This window comes from Marmota marmota, unplaced genomic scaffold, assembly GCF_001458135.2.
Source record: "Marmota marmota marmota unplaced genomic scaffold, marMar, whole genome shotgun sequence".
In the NCBI taxonomy this organism is placed as follows: Eukaryota; Metazoa; Chordata; class Mammalia; order Rodentia; family Sciuridae; genus Marmota; species Marmota marmota.
Window position 1 is genome coordinate 57598937 of NW_026000174.1, and position 21141 is coordinate 57620077.

The 21141-nt window shown below is 36.7% G+C and overlaps 1 protein-coding gene and 1 pseudogene across 1 annotated transcript; one reads left to right on the forward strand and one right to left on the reverse strand.

Moving 5' to 3' along the window:
- The first annotated feature begins 801 nt into the window (after nucleotides 1–801).
- Nucleotides 802–1706, forward strand: LOC107134919 (annotated as a pseudogene).
- Nucleotides 1707–2997: 1291 nt separating this feature from the next.
- LOC107134930 (olfactory receptor 4C11-like) lies at nucleotides 2998–11035 on the reverse strand. The gene is given in 3 exon segments (XM_015476927.1): nucleotides 2998–3144; nucleotides 10281–10474; nucleotides 10477–11035. Coding segments are annotated over 3 exon segments (900 nt in total).
- Between the last annotated feature and the right edge of the window lie 10106 nt (nucleotides 11036–21141).

The window sequence follows — 21141 nt, forward strand, 5'->3', positions numbered from 1 at the left end:
ATTTTTTGAATCCTGAAGTGATTGGCTACCTCTTTAGTGATTGTTCTTAATTAGAGACAGTGTAATTCCTTTGGTAAACCTGAAAGGGTTACCACTTTATTAGGCTCATAGGTTCTTAAATCTTCGACTTTAAACCTTTGTATGAAAACAGTAGAAACTCTAATTCTACAAATTTAACCAGGATCACATAACTGGGTGACTCTTCCCCCATTTATATCCCAAGCAGCTTGTTTCCACAGTTAGGAGCAAGATGTTTCAATAATTTCACGGAGTTCATGGACTCTCTGAATAAGTTTACTTCATGTGAACAAATCATGTGTGTCATAAGATCTCAGGTTGTACTGCAGATGACCTGAGAATCTTCAAACATGCTTCACTTTTAAATGGCTGTGAAAACTAATCTCTCAGAATTATCTTTATTATTTGGTGAAATCCTTAATACATAGACTTTAATTGTTGAATAGAATTATACCATAGAAAATTACCCTCAGAAAAATATGGCAATTATTAATTGGTTTAATTATATTAATTGGCTGAGTACATACATATTTATTGGCATTAAACTATACCAATGATTTGCCTTCAATATTTGTTGACATTATCTACAAGCAACAATTATTCTCCAAATAAATGACTTTGCATTATGAACCAGAGTTTATGCTTGAGTTGTGACATGAGATAGATCAAATTTTGGTTGATTTATGTTTGCACTATTCTGATAATTTTTTTTTTAATTAAAGATATCAGTCTTTAAGAAATGAAAGCTGGAGGTCTGCATGGAACTGTAGACCTGGGTCTCTGTTTTGCAGGATGGGGCTTGTTAAAGTTGTCAAGAATAAGGCCTACTTTAAGAAATAGCAAGTGAAATTTAGAAGAAGAGGAGAGGGCAAAACTGATTCCTATGCTTGAAAACACTTGGTGATCCAGGACAAAAATAAGTACAATACACACAAATACAGAATGACAATTTGTGTAACTAACGGAGATATAATTTTCCAGATTGTTTATGCCCATATAGAAGGGGATATGATAGCCCAGGCAGTATATGCACATGAACTACCAAAATATGGTGTGAAAGTTGGCCTAAAAAATTATGCTGCAGCATATTGAACTGGCCTGTTGCTGGCTGCAGGCTTCTCAATAAGTTTGGCATGGACCAGATCTATGAAGGCCAAGTGGAGGTGACTGGAGATGAATATAATGTGGAAAACATTAATGGTCAACTTGGTGCCTTCACCTGCTATTTGGATGCAGACCTTGATAGAACTCAACTGGCAATAAAGTTTTTGGTGCCCTGAAGGGAGCTGTGTGTGAGGGCTTGTCTATTTCTCATAGTTCCAAATGATTCCCTGGTTATGATTATGAAAGGCAGGAGTTCAATACTGAAGTACATCGGAAGTGCATCATGGGTCAGAATTTTGCAGATTATATGTGTTATCTAATGGAAGAAGATGAAGATGCTTATAAGAAACAATTCTCTCAGTATATAAAGAACAATGTTACCCCCAGCATGATGGAGGAGATGTATAAGAAAGCTCATTCTGCTATATGAGAGAATATAGTCTATGAGAAGAAGCCCAAGAGAAGTTTAAAAGAAGAAGTGGAAAACTATTCTAAAATGTCCCTTGCCCAGAAGAAAACTTATGTACATAGCTCAAAAGAAGGCAAGCTTCCTCAGAGCTCAGGAACAGGCTGCTGAGAGCTAAACCAAACAAGTTTTTTTTCCTATATTTTTTCAGATAAAGATAATAAACTTATTTAACAACACCCCCCCCCAAAAAAAAAAAAAAAAGAAAAAAATGCAATTTGGACATCTCCCAAGGAATGGCTAATGGGAGATGTAATGAGGACTTGCAGTAAGGTCACCATACCAGTAGGGTCACTTGGAGGGGCAGAGCATTTTGAAGATAGGCACTGGATGTTTGAAGAGCAGAAAAGACATCACTGATGATCCTAAGAAATGGACATTTTCCTCCTACATCAAGGATACTACAATTAGAAAAGTCAGAGATAATCTTGAAGAAGCTTGTGAAAAGGTCCCAAAGGGAAGAAAAACATAAATCTTTCAATATCTGCCAGTTTCAGAGACAGTGAGCCAGTTTGTTAAGATACAAAGTCAAGTAGGATTTTTCTTCCTTGTCCCCAGACTGTGCTGTCTGCCTTTTCTGTTTTAGGCTCCCTGAATTCAGCTGAAAGTGAAGAGTGTAGGGATTTTTGACAGTTTGACTAATGTCATGCACTGGGGATTTTACTTTTTGGCGTTGCCTCACATTGAGGGGAAATTGGGCTCTGTTATACAACAGTGAGAAGAAAAAAGTAAGGAGAAAGAAGTTTTGTGAGTTTTCATTCAGACAGATTAAAAAAAAAATCTCTCCACTGTAGTGAGTTTGAAAAAGCAAGGTGAGACAAGAATCAAATTTTTATTTCCATTATGCCTTGCTTACATAGATCCAATTACACTTTAAACTCCATAGGACTAAATTCCAATGCTTAAAAAAAAATCAAATTGTGAGTACTCATCTGAAACGAGTGTAAACAAATGTGTCACTTGTGAATATCTCTGACAACTTTGATGATATCCTCTTTGAATGTTGATACTTACTCTGCCTATTCTGTAAACAAGTATTTGGAATTATTGGTACAGTGTTTTGACATTTTGTGTTCTGTGGATGGAGCTCATGCACATAACAATGTACATCACATTTTCTTCTATTTACCTGTATCAATTCCAGGTACTACTTGGTGCCAGTGTAAGTAAACTCATAAGTTCAGGTACTAATAGCTCAAGTGTCTGTGAAATTATGAAGTGGGGAGTGATTAGCGTACATTCTATGTATAGATAGAATTATTTTCAAAGGAAAATGGTGGTGTTAAACATTCCCCTTATAACTAAAGTCCAAAGTTAAGAAACACCAGACTATCTTTTCAGGCCATGCAACAAAAACTAAACTGAGAGGACATATGCATTATAATACACATAATATTTATCAATTTAAGTCATACTTTGCTACACCATAACTTTTTCATGGCATTTTTCACTTCTGCATTCCTTAGTGTATAGATCAAAGGATTCAGTAAAGGTGTCCCAATTGTATAAAATGCAGCCACCATCTTGTCCACTGTAAATGTGGTTGGTGGACGAGTGTATATGCCGCAGTCTGGCTGGGCACAAAATCACGAGCCACTCAAGCAGGAACAAAGTTTATTTTTTGAAACTGCCGCCAATGTCCGGTAAGCGCCCGGGAAGATTTTTCCACCCACGCAGCCTCCTCTCGGACCTCTAAGAGAGCTCCTCCCCCGGAACTCCCTCCTACTGTACTTCCCCAACCAATGCGAACTCTCCAGGAGTCCCATAGCCAGCCTAGGTGAACAGCAGGAGTCCAATATCCATATGAATGCAAATCTTAACATAATCATATCATCTCAATGGCTAGCTGGCGTCACCTTTGGACCAAAAATGCCATGCATCATATACTTGGCTCTTAGCATCTCCCCCCTTCTGTTTAAGTAACAAGCAATCTGGCTCGGGACCGTGCCTGTTAGGTTTGTCCAATTCAATATATGGTTCTTACCCGTCATCGGAAAACTGACTTTTAGGCGTCAGCCTCCTGTCTTAGGTTGATACCACTGCAATTGGATCATACCCGTCACTGACTACCGGTCCAGCATATAGCCATACTTGTGGATAGGCCTATGTACCAGTGGGGGGGTGAGGTTCTTTGCCTCACCTCTGTTGGCCCCCAAATTTGGCCTTGGTGCCGGTGGGGGGGTGAGGTTCTTTACCTCACCTCTGTTGGCCCCCAAAATTAGACCATCACTAGTAGAAGGGAGGAGGATACAGAAATGTCATGACACCAAGTCAATTAACGGCTCCTAGGAAAAATTACATCACTGGTGACACATCAGCAAAGATACGCTAGCACTACCATAATTCGCTGCATCAACAAATAGATCACAAAGCATACAAGTGATACATAGTCCAGGCAAGTTCTGTAAGCAGTTCAAAGCAGAGGAATCTATCAATATGTCCATATCCTCCCAAAATAAAGCATACAAGTGATACATAGTCCAGGCAAGTTTTGTAAGCAGTTCAAAGCAGAGGAATCTATCAATATGTCCATATCCTTCCAAAATAAATCGACTCATTGATTGAGCATTACTTGTTGAGTTATAAATCATTGATGTATCAGTTTACACGGTTTGTTGTGATAACTCTCGAAGAAGTTGTAGTTTGGTTTTATCTTTGTCTTCACCGGCACTGGGATGAAAATAGGAATTTTGACAATGATGCTAAAAAAAAAATATGTAACATTTCAACAGGTACTAAGAAAACAATATTTAGAACAATTTACATTATCCTGAACAGAATTATTAAATATAATGAAAAGGAAAGGTGAAAGTAAACAAACAGATCTGTTAACCTTCTATTTGTTCATATATTAAAACAATCCTCAACAGCTGTTTACCCAAATTAAATTAAACTATTAAAATCACGTGAATAAAAAAAAAAAATTTTTTGGATCCATGTGCATGAGCGCTCCTCATATGTGATATATGGACATACGCACATACAGACATACAACACAAAACAGAAGTGTGCACACGTAACATATAACACATAAGACAATAGTAAAGGCCTTGTAGCTTTACCTAGGTGAAATCTCCATTGCAATGTTCAAAAACTCCACAGTCAAAAAATAAAACTGATCAGAAAAAACATTAACCTAGGTCTGTATGAGCTCAAAAATAAAATAGAACTTTATGATGTGGGAAAAAGCAATAATAAAATAGATATTGAAAAAAGCATCCTGGTTAATCACTGTCGCAGATGTAAGAATAGCCAAGCTGGAGATCTGGATATCAGCTGTTATGGATTTGAGTCGAATCATTTTCCTTTTGGTCTGTAGAAATTGTTTTAGTTAATCTCTCTGGAATCCAAATCGGCTGCTGTTCTTCCTGTGGAAAAACACAAACAGAGCCCCGACTCCAGACTATCACTGGGTCAGGACCTTTCCATTGTCCTGTTAGAATATCTTTCCAAAGTACCTTAGGCTTATGTACATTTTTTGGATACAAATGTCTTTCCGCAGCACTAAGCCCTGATGAATCCAAATTTAAAAAGTTTAGAGTAAAAAGGGTTATTTTAAGTTTATCTTTGGGGGATATATACCCCTTTCCAATTCCCTCCTTTTGTTTTAATAAGTACATTTTAATAGTTTGATGAGCTCTTTCAACTATGCCTTGTCCTTGTGGATTGTATGGAATTCCTGTTATGTGAGTAATGCCAAATGATGAGCAAAATTGTTTAAAAGAGGTGGACGTATAACCAGGACCATTATCGGTTTTTAACTGTTTTGGAACGCCCACAGTGGCAAAATTTTGTAAGCAATGAGCTATAACATCTTTAGTTTTTTCTCCGGCATGAAGGGAGCCCATCAGAAATCCGGAAGAAGTATCAACTGTAACATGTAAATATTTTAATTTTCCAAATTCTGGCAAGTGTGTGACGTCCATCTGCCAAATATGGTTAGGTATCAGTCCTCTAGGATTGACTCCAAGATTAACTTGTGGTAAAAATGTCACACAATTTTGACATTGTTTTATTATATGTCGGGCTTGTTCTTTAGTTATTTTAAAACGCTTTTGTAAAGTATTAGCATTGACATGGAACCTTTTATGAAAATTTATAGCTTCTTCTATTGTGGAGAAAATATGTATGTCATGTGTAGATTTATCTGCTAAATCATTGCCCAAACTAAGGGCTCCAGGCAATCCTGTATGTGCCCTGATATGTCCTATAAAGAATGGATCTTTTCTGTCCCAGATTAGACTTTGTATAGTGGAAAACAAAGAGAAAACAGTAGAAGAAGGGGAAATCCTACCAGCATCTTCAAGGGATACTATAGCATTAACTACATACTGACTATCAGAAAATAAATTAAATACAGAATCTTTAAACATCATAAAAGCTTGTAATACTGCATTAAGCTCTACCTTTTGAGCTGATTGTTTGGGTACTAAAAATGTAAAAGTTTGATCAGGGGTAACTACTGCTGCTGTACCATTATTTGACCCATCAGTGAATATATTTGGAGCATTCATGATAGGGGTTTTTTTTGTCATCTTTGGAAAAACTACAGGATGTTTAGACCAAAAAGACAACAAAGGATTAGACGGTAAGTGATTATCAAATGAAACATTAGATTTACACATGATTATTGCCCAAGTATTTAACTCATTAGCTAACTCATCAATTTGATCTATAGTATATGGAGTAATAATTTTATTGGGAGAAATCCCAAACACTCCCTTGGCTGCTTTTATTCCTTTGAGTATTAATTGTCCTACAGCCTCAGGATACCTAGTAAGAATAGTGTTAGGAGAATAAGATAAATGTATCCACAATAATGGACCTTCTTGCCAGAATACTCCTGTAGGAATATTTTTTGTTGGCAGTACAATAAATAATAAAGGCAAACTTATATCAATTCTATCCAAATGCATATTTTCCATATATGTTTCAATGATTTTTAATGCCTTTCTTGCTTCAGGCGTCAACATGCGGGGTGAATTTGGATCTGATGGACCTTTTAGAATATCAAATAAAGGTCCCAACTCTCCTGTTGGTATGCCTAGATAAGGCCTTATCCAATTTATGTCTCCTAATAACTTTTGAAAGTCGTTAAGTGATTTGAGTTGATCTACTCGTATTTGAATTTTGGGTGGACGGACCATGGTTGAGGATAATAAAACCCCTAAATAATTAATTGGAAGATTTAATTGTACTTTATCTATTGCTATCTCTAGATTATAATTTTTTAATAAATTTGTAAGTGTGGCATAACATTCTAGCAATGTGTTTTTATCTTTATGTGCCAATAACACATCATCCATATAGTGAAATATTTGTAGTTCAGGATTTTGATTTCTAAGTGGCTGGATTGCTTTGTTAACATAAATTTGACACATAGTTGGACTATTAGCCATCCCTTGAGGGAGTACTTTCCATTCATATCTCTGATCAGGACCTTCATGATTTAGTGCAGGGATAGTAAATGCAAAATGTGGACTATCCTCGGGATGAATTGGAATTGAAAAAAAACAATCTTTAATATCTATAGCTAAAACATACCAGGTTTTTGGTAAAGCAGACAATTGGGGAATCCCTGATTGAGCAGGTCCCATAATAACCATCTCATTATTAATGGCTCTTAAATCTTGCAATAATCTCCATTTACCAGATTTCTTTTTAATGACAAAAATGGGAGTATTATGGGGAGATACGGAAGGTTGTATATGTCCCTCCGCTAATTGTTGTTTGACCAGGTCATGGGCTATTTGTATCTTTTCTTTAGTCAGGGGCCACTGAGGAACCCACACTGGTCTTTCTGATTTCCAAGTAATTTTGATTGTCTCAGTGGCCCTTTCTGAAAACCCAATCCATGTCTATTTGTTTCTTGATCTATTTGAATTGGTGCTGTCATACCTTGTTCTTGTTCTCTTAATCTTTCTTCTTTCCTAAAGCCTTGTCTAGCCCTAGTAGTGGGCGCATTAGGATTGATGTTATTTGTTAATGTCAAACCTAATTGATCTAGGACATCTCGTCCCCATAAATTTATAGGAAGATGATCCAATACATAGGGCTGTATAGTTCCTTCACATCCTTCAGGATCCTTCCAATCTAATACCATTGCACTTCTATGGGGATTAGTTGCCACTCCTAGGCCTCGAAGCGTTTGAGTGGCTTGTTGTAATGGCCAATGTTTCGGCCATTCTTGATGAGATATGATGCTAAGGTCTGCACCTGTATCAAGTAGCCCATTAAAGTCATGTCCTTGAATATTTAGTTTTAGCATTGGGCGAGAATCTAGATTTAAAGACAGCATAGCCCAATCTACACCTGTGGAGCCTAATCCCCTGGAACCTCTTTCTACAGTACGACTGGAAAATTTATCATGTAGGCTGGGTATTATTAATAACTGTGCTATTCTATCTCCTGGTGAAATTACTGATATACCTCTTGGAGAACTAGCTATAATTTTTATTTCACCTTCATAATCGGGATCAATTACCCCAGGACTTATCATAAGTCCTTTTAGTGTTGAAGAACTGCGTCCCAATAATAAGCCTACTGTTCCTTGGGGAAGAGGTCCTTTTACTCCTGTGGGAATGATTTGAACTCCCATCTCTGGAGTTAGTACTGCTCTGGCAGAGGCGCAGATGTCCAACCCTGCGCTCCCTCTAGTTTGTCTGATGAGGGATTTAATGGATAATGCGTCCTGGGCACTACCTTGATGGTGTTGCTGGGTTCCTCCACTGCCCCGTATATTTGTGGTTTTGGGCCCCGGAGCATTGGGCCCTCCAGTCCGTTTTTTGGCAATGGAGCCTGATGTCTTTCTCCACGATATCGTGGGTAAACACTTGGTCCTTGTCTGTTTTTTGATAACGGAATACCTTCTATGGTGGTTTGAGAACGGCATTCATTAGCCCAATGTTTCCCTCTACGGCATCGTGGGCAAATACCCGGTATTCTATTCCTTTGATACCTAGCCTTGTTAAACCCTCCTCCTATGGGGCAACTCCTTTTAAAATGTCCTGTTTGATCACAATTATAGCATGTTTTTGGCCTGGCATCTAAAGCCTGTTGTACTGCTGCTAAGACTTGCCCTTGTTCATTAATGTCTCTACATAATTTAATATATGTGTTTAAATCTTCATGTTTCCATGGTCTGATGACCTCTCTGCAGCAACGATTTGCTTGGTCATAAGCCAGTTGTTTTATAAATGGCATTGCCTGTTCTGTATCTCCAAATACTCTAGATGCTGTCTGAATAAGCCTATCTACAAATTCAGCGTAAGGTTCATTAGCTCCTTGTATTACCTTAGATAATTGTCCTTGTAAATCTCCATGCCCCTGTAAAGTTTTCCATGCCCTAACTGCGTCTGCAGCAATTTGTGCGTATACGCCAGGATCATATTCAATTTGTTGCCGTTGACCCTCATAAGGTCCTTTTCCTAATAACATATCTAGATTTCTTTGAGGGTAACCGGCTGCTGCATTTCGCCTAGCTGTCTCCATGCAAAATTCCTCATTGGCAACCTTCCATAACAAATATTGTCCTCCATTTAGCACAGATCGACACATGTTAGCCCAATCTGCTGGCGTCATGTCTAAGTTGGTAATGGATTCGACCATGCTCACAGTGAAGGGTGCTTGCGGCCCGTAGGTTGTTACAGCCTCCTTTAATTGCTTCACTGTTTTGAAATCTAAAGCACGGTGAATTCGTTGCCCTCCTGCCTGCTCAAGTACAGGGCATGCTAATCTTTGGGGTCCTGCCTCAGGATTCCGTCCATCAACTACGGGAGTTGAGGGCCGCTCAGCTGTAGATGGAGCTGTTGGTTGAATTACGCCCTCTGGTGATAGAACGGGGTTAGTAGCAGCCTCCTGTTGTAATTCCCCGCCTGATGGTTGTTTTTCCTCTAAGCTTTCTTTCTTCAAATCTTCCTCTGTCTGACTAGCTTGAGAGACCTTCTCTTTCGCTTGACCTAACATGTTTTCTACCATAGTCTGGACCTCTAACAATTTACTTAACAGTCTTTCGGTTTGTTTTTTACTAGTTTCTAATCTACTATAAAGGTAACGCAACCCAATAAGATAGCATAAAACAAAACCGAAACAGAATGAAACAAAAACCGAACAAAGAATAGTTGTATCAATTTTCTCTTTCTCAGGGCCGAACAACTTCAAACCTTGAGCCAACCATTTTTCCCAGTTTGCCTGAGAAAATTCTAGGGATAGGCAGCTTGAAACAAAAACAAGATAAATCAAAACGAGAACACATTGTTTGTTGAAATGGTCACCCATTTTGTTGCCTTCCCTCAGGGGCGAGCAATTTTACTCACCTCCAAGCTTCAGGCGTTCCCCTTGCTGGCCGCCAGTTGCCGCAGTCTGGCTGGGCACAAAATCACGAGCCACTCAAGCAGGAACAAAGTTTATTTTTTGAAACTGCCGCCAATGTCCGGTATGGGCCCGGGAAGATTTTTCCACCCACGTGGCCTCCTCTCGGACCGCCGAGAGAGCTCCTCCCCCCGAACTCCCTCCTACTGTACTTCCCCAACCAATGGGAACTCTCCAGGAGTCCCATAGCCAGCCTAGGTGAACAGCAGGAGTCCAATATCCATATGAATGCAAATCTTAACATAATCATATCATCTCAATGGCTAGCTGGCGTCACCTTTGGACCAAAAATGCCATGCATCATATACTTGGCTCTTAGCATGTATATAAATATACATGGACCAAAAAATATGACCACAACAATAAAGTGGGAGGTGCATGTGGAAAGAGCTTTCCACCTTACTTCTGTACTATGGTTTCTCAGAGAGTATAGGATGACAATATAGGAGATAAGTAAGACTATGAAACTCACCATGCATATGGCCCCACTATTAAACACTATGAGCAGATTGATGACATGCAGGCAAGTTTTAACAAAGGTTGCATATCACAGAAATAGTGATCAATCACATTGGGGTCACAGAAGGGCAATCTCAAAGCCAGAGAAATCTGTGCTGAAGAATGCATGCAAGATCCTACCCAGGCCAGAATCACTAATGCATGACAGACATGATGGCTCATGATGGTTGTGTATCGCAGGGGCTTACAAATGGCCACATAGCCATCAAAGGCTATGAGGATGAGCACAAATATCTCCATGCAGCCAAAGAAATGGGCTGCAAAAGCTTGAGTCATGCACTCATTGTAGGAAATGGTCTTCTTCTGAGAAAGGGCATCCACAATCAGTCTGGGGGCTGTGGTTGTAGAGAAGCAAGCATCTGCAAAAAATAGGGGGAAGAGGAAATAGTACATGGGACTCCCAAGGGTCTGGCTTGTTTTAATGGTCACCACAATGAGAAAGTTCCCCAACAGTGTCATGAGGTAAAGAATCAAGAAGATCCCAAATATTACCTTCTGCTTTCCAGGGTCTTGTGCCAGGCCAAATAGAATGAATTCAGTCATGCTGCCGTTATGCATCACCCTGTCAGTGGCTGTGGGCAGCATGCAGTTGACATATGTTTAATCTACAGATGAAAGAAATTACATCTTTGGGAGACTGTGGTCTTACTTCTGAATTCTGAGTTCTGTTTAATATTGTGTTGTCTGCAATGGCCTTTCTGTGAAACAAAATCTCCTATGACTCTTTGTAAGCTGATACCCAGATCTCTGTAACATTTATCTGTTGACTCAGAAACCCACTGGATTGAACCAAAGCTTTTGGTTTTGTGGAATAAAAAAAGTATATATATCCTTCAAATATTTTATTCTTATCTAGATTGACAATTGCAGAACTTATTCTTTCTTTGGGTAAGTCACTTAAATTCTTCAAAACCTAGTTCTTGTGCATCAAAATGAATTGTAAGCAGTTGTTCTATGATTTCTGAGCTTTCAGAATTTAATAGTGCTATGCCTACATATCTGCACACATAATCACACATATATATAGTGTATTAATGCACTTTATCTCTATATTGTGACATTTGAAAAGAAAATCAACAACACTATTCCAATACAAGTAGGCATTAATATTGTTTGAAAATCCCACTTAATAAGAATGCTCTCAGTTTAGTTCACTCATTTTGGTGTCTGTGATCTCTCACTCTATACGTATAGTTTATATGACTGAAATAATATCATGCCATTTTATATTATTATTTTGACTTATAATTGTTTAATAACCCATCTTGATTTATTTTTCATAGATTAATTGATAATTTAATAGTGGGATAGCATATCAATCTTTACATGTATTTGATCATTTGCTCATTGAGATATTTATGACATTTCCAAGTTTTACTCTCATAATGATTCTACAATTAACTTTAGAATGATTTCCCAAGTGCAATATTATTACTCAAATTTAAGAGGTTACCAATGTTATTAACAAATATTCAAAATTATTTTCAATATTTTGTGCACCATTATTAACTGTATAATTGTTATAGAATAATTCATGATCATGATGTAACATTCATAATGTAAGAGAAAAATTAAGACCTCTCTTTAGATTGTTTTAGTCTGAATTTCTAATCTCTAGAAATAATCACCCTTATTTCCTATAAGTAAATCCTAAAGCACTATAGACATTGTTGTATATGTTTATCTCTCTATTTTTTCTCATATACAACTATGACCAGTATATCAGTCTTGATAATTTTTCTAGAAAATTTGAGGCATTTGCAAAAGAAAAGTTATGATGTTACTTTATTATTATGCCAAAATTGTCTTATAAGATATAAATTATATGATGTTTATAAAATTGAATCCTATCATATTCACATATTATCAATCATGGTTACATTTTTTGTAGATTTTTTCCTGAAAATACTGCCCTTCTCATCATATATCATTTTTTGGGGGTCAAATCTCTTTAGCAAACTTGGTATTTTAGTAGGATGCACATTAATCTCCCCAAATCATCACTATATTTTTAGATGAAAAACAAGGTTTGGCTTTTCTTCTATGTATATTTATTTTTTTTTCTGTGACTTTGCTTCCTTTTTATTCAATCTGTCAATTTTTTCAATCTTAATTATTCCAGTGTTTAAAAACATTTTTAAAATTATATTTATTTTCTACTATGATTTCATAATTCTATTTTGCTTCAAATACTGAAAAATTATCAGAAAAAATGGTCATTTTTTTAACAACTTATCTGAGCTTTAAGACAAATATGGATAGGATCATTAATTTTGGGTGACTGTATGTTATTGATTTTTAAAACAGTACAAACCATCTTTAGAGAATATGAACTCCTATAGAATGGATTCATTATTATAGAATTTAAAATTATGGAAGAACATGATCTGTAAATTTCATTGAAGAATATCAAATTCCCAACCTGATTCTCTGAGATGAAACCATTGAAAACCAGAATTAGATGTGTTTTAGTTCCGTGGCCTGGCCTGATCTGAATCCACACTGCCTAATTAGAATCCCCAGCCACTGCCCAACAGTGATGTGACACACTTAGAAAATCCCTTGATATAGACATGTAAAACATACATAATAAGATAATCCACCTTTTAGCATTGCTTAGGTAGCTTCTGCCACCATACAGGAGATGTGCTATAGACTATTTTCCATTGGAGTAGTCTCATTATGACCATTACTCCTGGTTTTCCAGGATATATTGCCCAATGTTCATAAGCAATCCCAACTGTTCATTTACTCATAATACAGCTGTACAACAGTTTAAAAACATGAATTTGTTGGGGCTGGAGTTGTGGCTCAGCGGTAGAGCACTCACCTAGCACCTGCAAGGCCCTGGGTTCTATCCTCAGCACCACATAAAAATAAAGGAAATAAAGGTATTGTGTTCAACTATAACTAAAAATTAATTATTTTAAAAAACCATGAAGATCTTTTGTTGAGTGTCTGAAGTTATGCCTATATAAGGGATCATACCTGTTTTCTCGCTGTGGTCAGAAGGTAGGAATGACTGTTCCAAATATCTTCAATAAATATAAAAAATAAAATGAATAAAAGTATTTCATATTTTTAATGTACCGGGCCTTGGATGAGAGAGAGAAAATAAAATCAGGCTTTAGTTGTAAAAAGAGTTTGGATCCAAAGATACAAAAATCAGAGGAGAGAGAACATTTAGGATGAGAGAAATGAAGCCACATTTTAATGGAAATGAGAAGGAAAATGCTTCTTATAGCAAATAGATCAATGTAGAATTTCTAGTTAGTCTGACTCCAAATACATCACAGAAAAGTTTGGAAAAGTAACTTTTCCCCCAGCAAAGTACCCTGAAATCCAGATTGTAATGTTTGGACATCTTTTTCATTGGCAAAGTATAAAACTTGGAGCCATAAAATATGTAAGATCAGATTTTTGTAAGATGAATTCATCACTTAAGAATAAAAATTACTCCAAGTAATTTACCTGGATTCAACCATTAGTTGTTATTGCTAAAGTTTGTACAATTGTGACATAGAGCTCATCTGTCCTAAAGTCTCTACCTTCTTCAAGATGCTACAGGTCCACTGAAGACATCTGGTTTTCTATTCCCTGCATTTAGAAACTCAGGGCAAAATACAAGTTTATTTACCATGGTCCCCATAATCTAAAGACAGCCTGAAGGCATTTCAAATACAACATGCCAGAGGCTTAAGACTTTTTGATTGCTTTCCTAGAGGCAGATCAGAGGTGCCCACTTTCAAACATTGCCTGTGAAGAATAACAACATTAAACATCCTCTTCAGCTTTAACAGAACAATTTTTATGCTTCCAAAACATAGAACATAATTCCTTTTGTACAATAGTTAGCACTCATTAAATTCTAAATAAAATGGTTCACATAATTTAGTGGAATAAAAATAATATTAAGCTTTGGGTAACATAAAAGTTTCCATTGCAAGAATTATTATATTCTAGAATTTTAGTCCTAGACTACATGCATGTCAATATTATCAATGGCCAATTCTATAATCCTTTAAGTAGATCTTCCAGGAATTCATTGAGATCCTATTCTATGTCTCTAAATGGGATGAAGGACCCAAATTTGGTATTCCTTCCTCTCCTCATTTCACCCATCTCTTTCTCTTTTAGCTTCCTTTCTATTATTTGGAAAGAAAGAGTGGACAGTTTAGAAATACAGTGATTGATAAATACAAATAAAAGCATTACTATAGTTTCCAATGCAATGGTTGATACACTCACCTTGGCTTTCAATACCCTTTCCCAGTGTTCCCATCTTACTGTCCACTTGTCCTCCCAGTGTTCTGCTCATCCAAGATCCAGGCAAACCTGACACTTTCTGACCTTCATGTATAAACCTAAGTAGCCTCATTCCCTGAATATTCCATACCTTACAGTCAGATGACATTTCCTCTGCTCTAACCTCTATTCTCCATTCCCATCTGTGTGTGTGTGTGTGTGTGTGTGTGTGTGTCTGTGTTAATTGAGATGTATATTTCCTAAATATACACTTTGGTATCTTTTAACCTCAATATTCTTTGTTCATTTTATCTGATATCTTGTAAGATGAGTTGCCTCATTGTGCTGTGTGTACTTTGGTCTATGCTAGAGATAGAATTGAATAAAATTTTCAGGCAGAGAAAATCCAAGTCCAGAATCCAAGACTTTGTGCTCCGTGGAATCTGTCCTTAATACTGCATTGCCATTTCTGTGCAAAGTATCATACTTCAACCATACAGGTGGAGCCAAAATAAACCCCCCAAACCATACACAGGAAATGAAGGAAACCACCCATATACTCTGGATATGTCCTTTCCAATGGACTCAATCTTCAGAAATCAGCATTTTGAACATGCATTTGAAAAATAATAGTGAGGAAGGGATAGAAAGTTAAGCAAAGGCTATGAGGAGTCAATCCAAAGGGGGAAAATGGTGCTGTGAACAATAATTAAAGAAAGAATTTTCAGAGGATGCGATAGGGGAAATCCTATATGCAAGGATAAGCAAATAAGCATGGTAAAGATAAAGAATATTTTCTCCTAGGATTTCACTGAAGAGTCTTGCTTCCCTTTCCTCCTCTCATCACACTATTTTACATCTCACTCCCTCTAAAAGAATGCATTAATAAAGGGAGACAATAAGTAAAATAGCCAACACTAGTATCCTCTCCATCAGGACACTTAGTGCCATTAGCATCAATGCAAACTGACTGCATATGATTTGTGTACAAACCTATCCTTATCCTGATGTCAGACTCTGCAAATAAAGTAGTTTGCAAGTATTGGGTAATACACCATTGCTCCCTTCACTGTGTCCCCTTTGTAGATTGCAACTGAGCTTGAGACACTATTTCATCTGGAAATATTGGATCTTTTCATCATTGGAGAAAATATGTCCCTGGAATTTTTCTCTTCTTGGGAAAAAGAACCAGAAAACAGCAACTGCCCTAAAACCTGGACCCAATGGGAGGCAAGAAAATTTCAGTCTCTCCAAATTCCCTCCCCAAGCTCCTATAGTCCCTGTCCCATACCTTTCCTCTGGAAGTCGCCCTGCACCAGTGCAGATCCCAGATTCTTCACCTTTTGTTTAGGCCCAGAATCAGCAATTGCTCCCAAGGGTAAAAGAACTCACTTGTTTTCTGTTGCAGAATTAAACTCACTTTATTGAAAGTGTTGTCTCTCTAGAGCCCTTCCCTTCAGTTCTGCTTTATTTAGCAGGTTGCCAGTACCCCATACAGGTGATTTACCCATTGTGTGTAGATTTTCCAGTTGTTCACAACTCAGCCACAAGTTATTTCTCTATTAATTGCAAAAGCTCACTCATATATTATTAACAATTTAACAAGTACTTGTCAACCATTTACTGTGTGCCAGGCACTATTTTAGGGACTGGGAATTTAATAGTAAAGATTAAAAAAGAAAAGAAGAAAGAAAGAAAGAAAGAAAGAAAGAAAGAAAGAAAGAAAGAAAGAAAGAAAGAAAGAAATCCCTATATTTTTTTTATAAATTTTATTCTGTTTTCTACATAATAAACACAATAAATAAATTGTGTAACATGATGGTATATGGTGATGTGTTATGTAAATACATAACAAAATAATTGAAATAAATAATAAAATAGGAGAAACAGGAGACACAAAATGGATGAATTTTGTTTATTGATTTCTGTATGTTGAACCCTGGGATGAACCCCACTTGATCATGGTGCACTATCTTTTTAATGTTTTTTGTANAAGGTTTGGGGCATAAGAAATAGCCAGTTTCCATAAAATCTGGGAAACATATTTCTCCAAAGGGAAAACTGACACAAGTCTTCAGTTACTTTTATTTACTCGTTGGTACCAGGGATTGAACTCAGGAGCACTCAACCATGAGCCATATTCCCAAACTTTTTTTGTATTTTATTTAGAGACAGGGTCTCACTGAGTTGCTTATTGCCTCATTGTTGTTGAGGCTCGTTTAAAACTTGCAATCCTCCTGCCTCAGCCTCCCTAGCCACTGGAATTTCAGGTGTGTGCCACCACACCTGGAGAATTTGCATTTATTTAAGATAAAATATTCATAATTAGGGAAACACATTTGTTTGACCAACCAAAAGAAGGAAGCAAACTATGTAGGCATCTGTAGGGGGAATAACTGAGACAGAAAATGACCATTCAAGGTCACTCAGGCAGAAACATAAAAAGTTGGCAGTGGCAGCAACAATGACTTGTGTGTTGTGATGAGCTTAAAGAATGCAGTTAGAGGCACTAGTACAAAGGAGCAGAAAATGGCTGAGATGTGGTTGAAAATTAATGGGTATGGAATTTGATGGTTATGTAAAGATCTTGGTTATGACTCTGGAAGTAAGGAGCTGAGATAGGTCAAAGGACAATATTCTTGAAAGGAACATGATCAATTGGTCAACTTAGGAGCCAATACATGGGAAGGATCTTCTCTGTGATATTAAAATCGCCATGATACATAGCAGGTTCATGTTGAGCGATGGTGAGCAGAGACCAGCACCTTCAAGGTGCAATGGCCCTAGAAGCACTTGATGATTTTTCTAAGGGAGAGTGGAGTTTGGGATAATCAGAGTAAGATGAAAAAGTAACTAGAGAAGAGGTGTGAGCTAGAAGTGGTGATTAAAAGCACTCACAAAGTCTCACCTCTAAGATGTTGGCATGAGACCTGTGGAGAGAAAACATCCCTCACTTAAGGAGAGACAGAAGGCCAGGAGAACCAGGGAGGCGAGAAAGCAAATGTTCACAAAGAGATTGAAAAGTTAGGGGATTCTGTCCATTGCTGACCTGAGATCTAGGAGTTGTAATGAAAGAGGCTCTTAAGGAATGAGAGCTATTATTTTAAAAGGAGGAATCTGTAGTTCTGTAGGAGACTTAAAACATGAATTTAATATATTCTCCTAAAAATGATAGTTTATTCTCTCTTGTTGGAGAAATATTAATGTAATTTCTTCAAATCCTGGGAACTCATAAAATTTGTGGACTTGCTATTAGGCTTTTACAAAAAGCATAATCCACTAGAATGTTAACCGTGAATATGGGATTTTTTTCAATGCTTCTTAGAATAACACTTAAAAATAATGAGTCAACCAAATTGAATTTGATTTTTGAACAGAAATGTTTATTGGATGCTCCTGGTGCCAGGTGCCTATGAAAGACTGTCCACTGAAATAAAATGTTCCCCTTTGCAGTAACAGAATAGTATCAGCATTCATGGCCACCAAAGGAGAGTCTACATTCACCAGCCCTGCTTTACACATAGGGGTAGTTCTGTGGCTGAGTTTTTGTCAATTGGACATAAGCAGAAGAGATACGTGTAACTTCCAGGCTGAAATCTAAAATGTTAGACTTGTGTTCTTGGATTTATCTCCCCTTCTGGACAGATGGTGTCACAAATGCAGTGCTCTGTGGCAGTGCTTCTTAATCTGCAACATACACCTGAAACACTTCATGTTAAACTCAAATACTTCATCAGTTCAAGGCTGAAGCTTGGGATTCTACATTTTTAATGAGCTCCCAGGAAATGTTAGTGGTTCCAGCTATGATCACATTTTGAACATGAAGGTACAGCTTCACAGGTGATCAAGCAACAGACTGAGAGATAGCTGGATCTGTAAATTAAGAAGAGGAAATGCTCTGCCAAGTTGGATTATTTCTATGGGACTGTTACATAAAAAGAATAATTTCCTATTTAAAAAATATTTTAGTTATAGATAGACACATTATCTTTATTTTTATTTATTTATGTTTATGTGGTGCTGAGGATTGAACCCAAGGCCTCATGCATGTGAGGCAAGCGCTCTACCACTGAGCTACAACACCAGCCCAACTTCTTATTTTTTAAAGCATAATATCATTGTATGTCTCTTTGATAGAAGTTTATCCTTACTCTAAGTATTTATGGAACTCAAAAATATACATGAGGGCTTTTTCCTCTTTATATAATAACTCTACTCCTGAGAGGGTTCCTGAATTACTGATATGGTCTTTCTCATGCAGAGATGGCATTCCTTCTGTGACATTTTAAATTACTTTTCCCTTAAGAACATGGATTTGTATTAACCATGAGAATTCAAAATGTTAGAGTTTAAAACTCTTCAAAAAGGATATATGGAAAGAAAAGTTAAGGCAATATAAGACATTGCTTAATCTTCAGAATTCAGAGATTCATTCTTGTTGCACTACTATAAAGTAACTCTGGCCTTCAGAATTGGGCAGCAAAAATCAGATCTTTTAAATAAATACCTAGTTGTATCAGTGGAATAGAGGAAGGGGATTAATGGGGATTCTGGAGGGATGGGCAAATAAATAAATAAATAAATAAATAGTCCAGTTGTGAACAATCTCTCATGCTCTTGCTCACTGTAACCAGATAAAAAGGGCCCACCATTAGAAGACAGAACACGTGTTTAGTACTTTCCAGGGAAAATTCAATTGGAGAACATGACTCAATGCTCACAGTGTTAGTTACTTAATATTGTGCAAAAAATGACCTCAAATTTAGCAGCTGAAAGTAACTCACATTTATTTTTTCAGTTTCTATAGGTCAGGAGTTGAGTACGACTTATCTGGATCTGTCAGGGGTCTTTCATGACAATATAACCAAGATTCAAACAATGCTATGGTCTCATCTTAAGATTCAGCTGGACAAGGTCTACTCCAAAGCCTGTGTGTGCCTGTTTGCAGAACTCGGTTCCTCTCTGGACACTGACATGAAGGCCTCATTTTCTCACTGGATATTGGCCTAGAGACAGGTCTTAGTTCCTGGCTGTGTGATACACTGAATAATAGTTTACTACCTGGCAGCTTACTTTATTGAAGCCATCAAGTGGAGAATCATGAGAAAGATGGAAATTTCTTGCAATAATAACAGAAAAGTAAATTGCCATCTAAATATTTATGGGTGGAAAGAGAACCCTAGAAATTGAGAGAATAAGGGTTACCAGAGAATGGGGAGTGCGTGGAGACAGACAGAGGTGGATCATTGGGAAATGTTATTGTTTGATAAGAATAAGTTTTGGTGTTCTATGGCATAGCAGGTAAACATAATTAACAATAAAACATCATGTATTTCAAAATACTTAAGAGTTTAATTTGAATGTACTCACCACAGAGAAATGGCAAATGTGATAAATATGCTAATTATACAAACTTGATCACTACCCAATGTATACATAATACATAAATAAATTATCACATTGTATCTCATAAATATGTACACATATTTGTGTTGTTACATACATAATATGTAACAATACATAATAAAAAGAACAATTAATAAAGATGATCTTGTTTCTACCCAGTGATTATGGGGCTATAGATAATCACTACACACTAGGCCAGAGAGCTTCTTACTGCCCAGGTCATCACATGAAGACATAATTCTTATCTATCATTTATATTTTTCTATCTGCGTACACATTTTTATTAATCAAATTATTTTTCTATTGCATATAGTTTTATTTTGTAGGGATCATATTTTGTTCCTTTTGAGTAACATGTAGAATTCTAGGGAAAAAAAGAACTTCTTATAAACCCCAGGTCTAACTTAAGTGATTAGCACAAATGATTGCAATAATACATTTGGAAACATGAAAATAATTATAAATGCTATATGATTATAACTCTTAAAAAATATAAAAATTAAAAATAACTACAACAGTAAATTTTTTAAAATTAAGAAAACAAATGTTATTTAAATTAAGTAATGCTAAGTTAATATAATTTTGTTTTGTAAACCCTGCTCATCATTTGCCCTCCAATCACAAAGTAACAGTGTTTGACACCTTTTAACAATGATCACGTTCAGGCACTCAAATTATGTGATTATACCTGGGTATGAGGTATTCATCAGATGACCCAAACCATGCCTTTATATATTTTGAAATTATCAACTCAATCAACTCAAAACATAAAATCAGAATTTAAAAATCCTTATGGAAATTAGCAGAAATCTAGGTAGAGCCAATGGGAGCTTACTTTTATCAGGGTGGTAGGAGAGTTAGTAAGAAAATATACCACACCCTGGATATATATTGAAGGTGAACTATTTTTTTCTAAGACATTTGGTGTCAACTGTTAGAACTTCATTTCATCTATTTATTTTTTACTTCAATGCTTTGGCAACAAAAAGAACAGATTTCCTGGGGAAAACTGT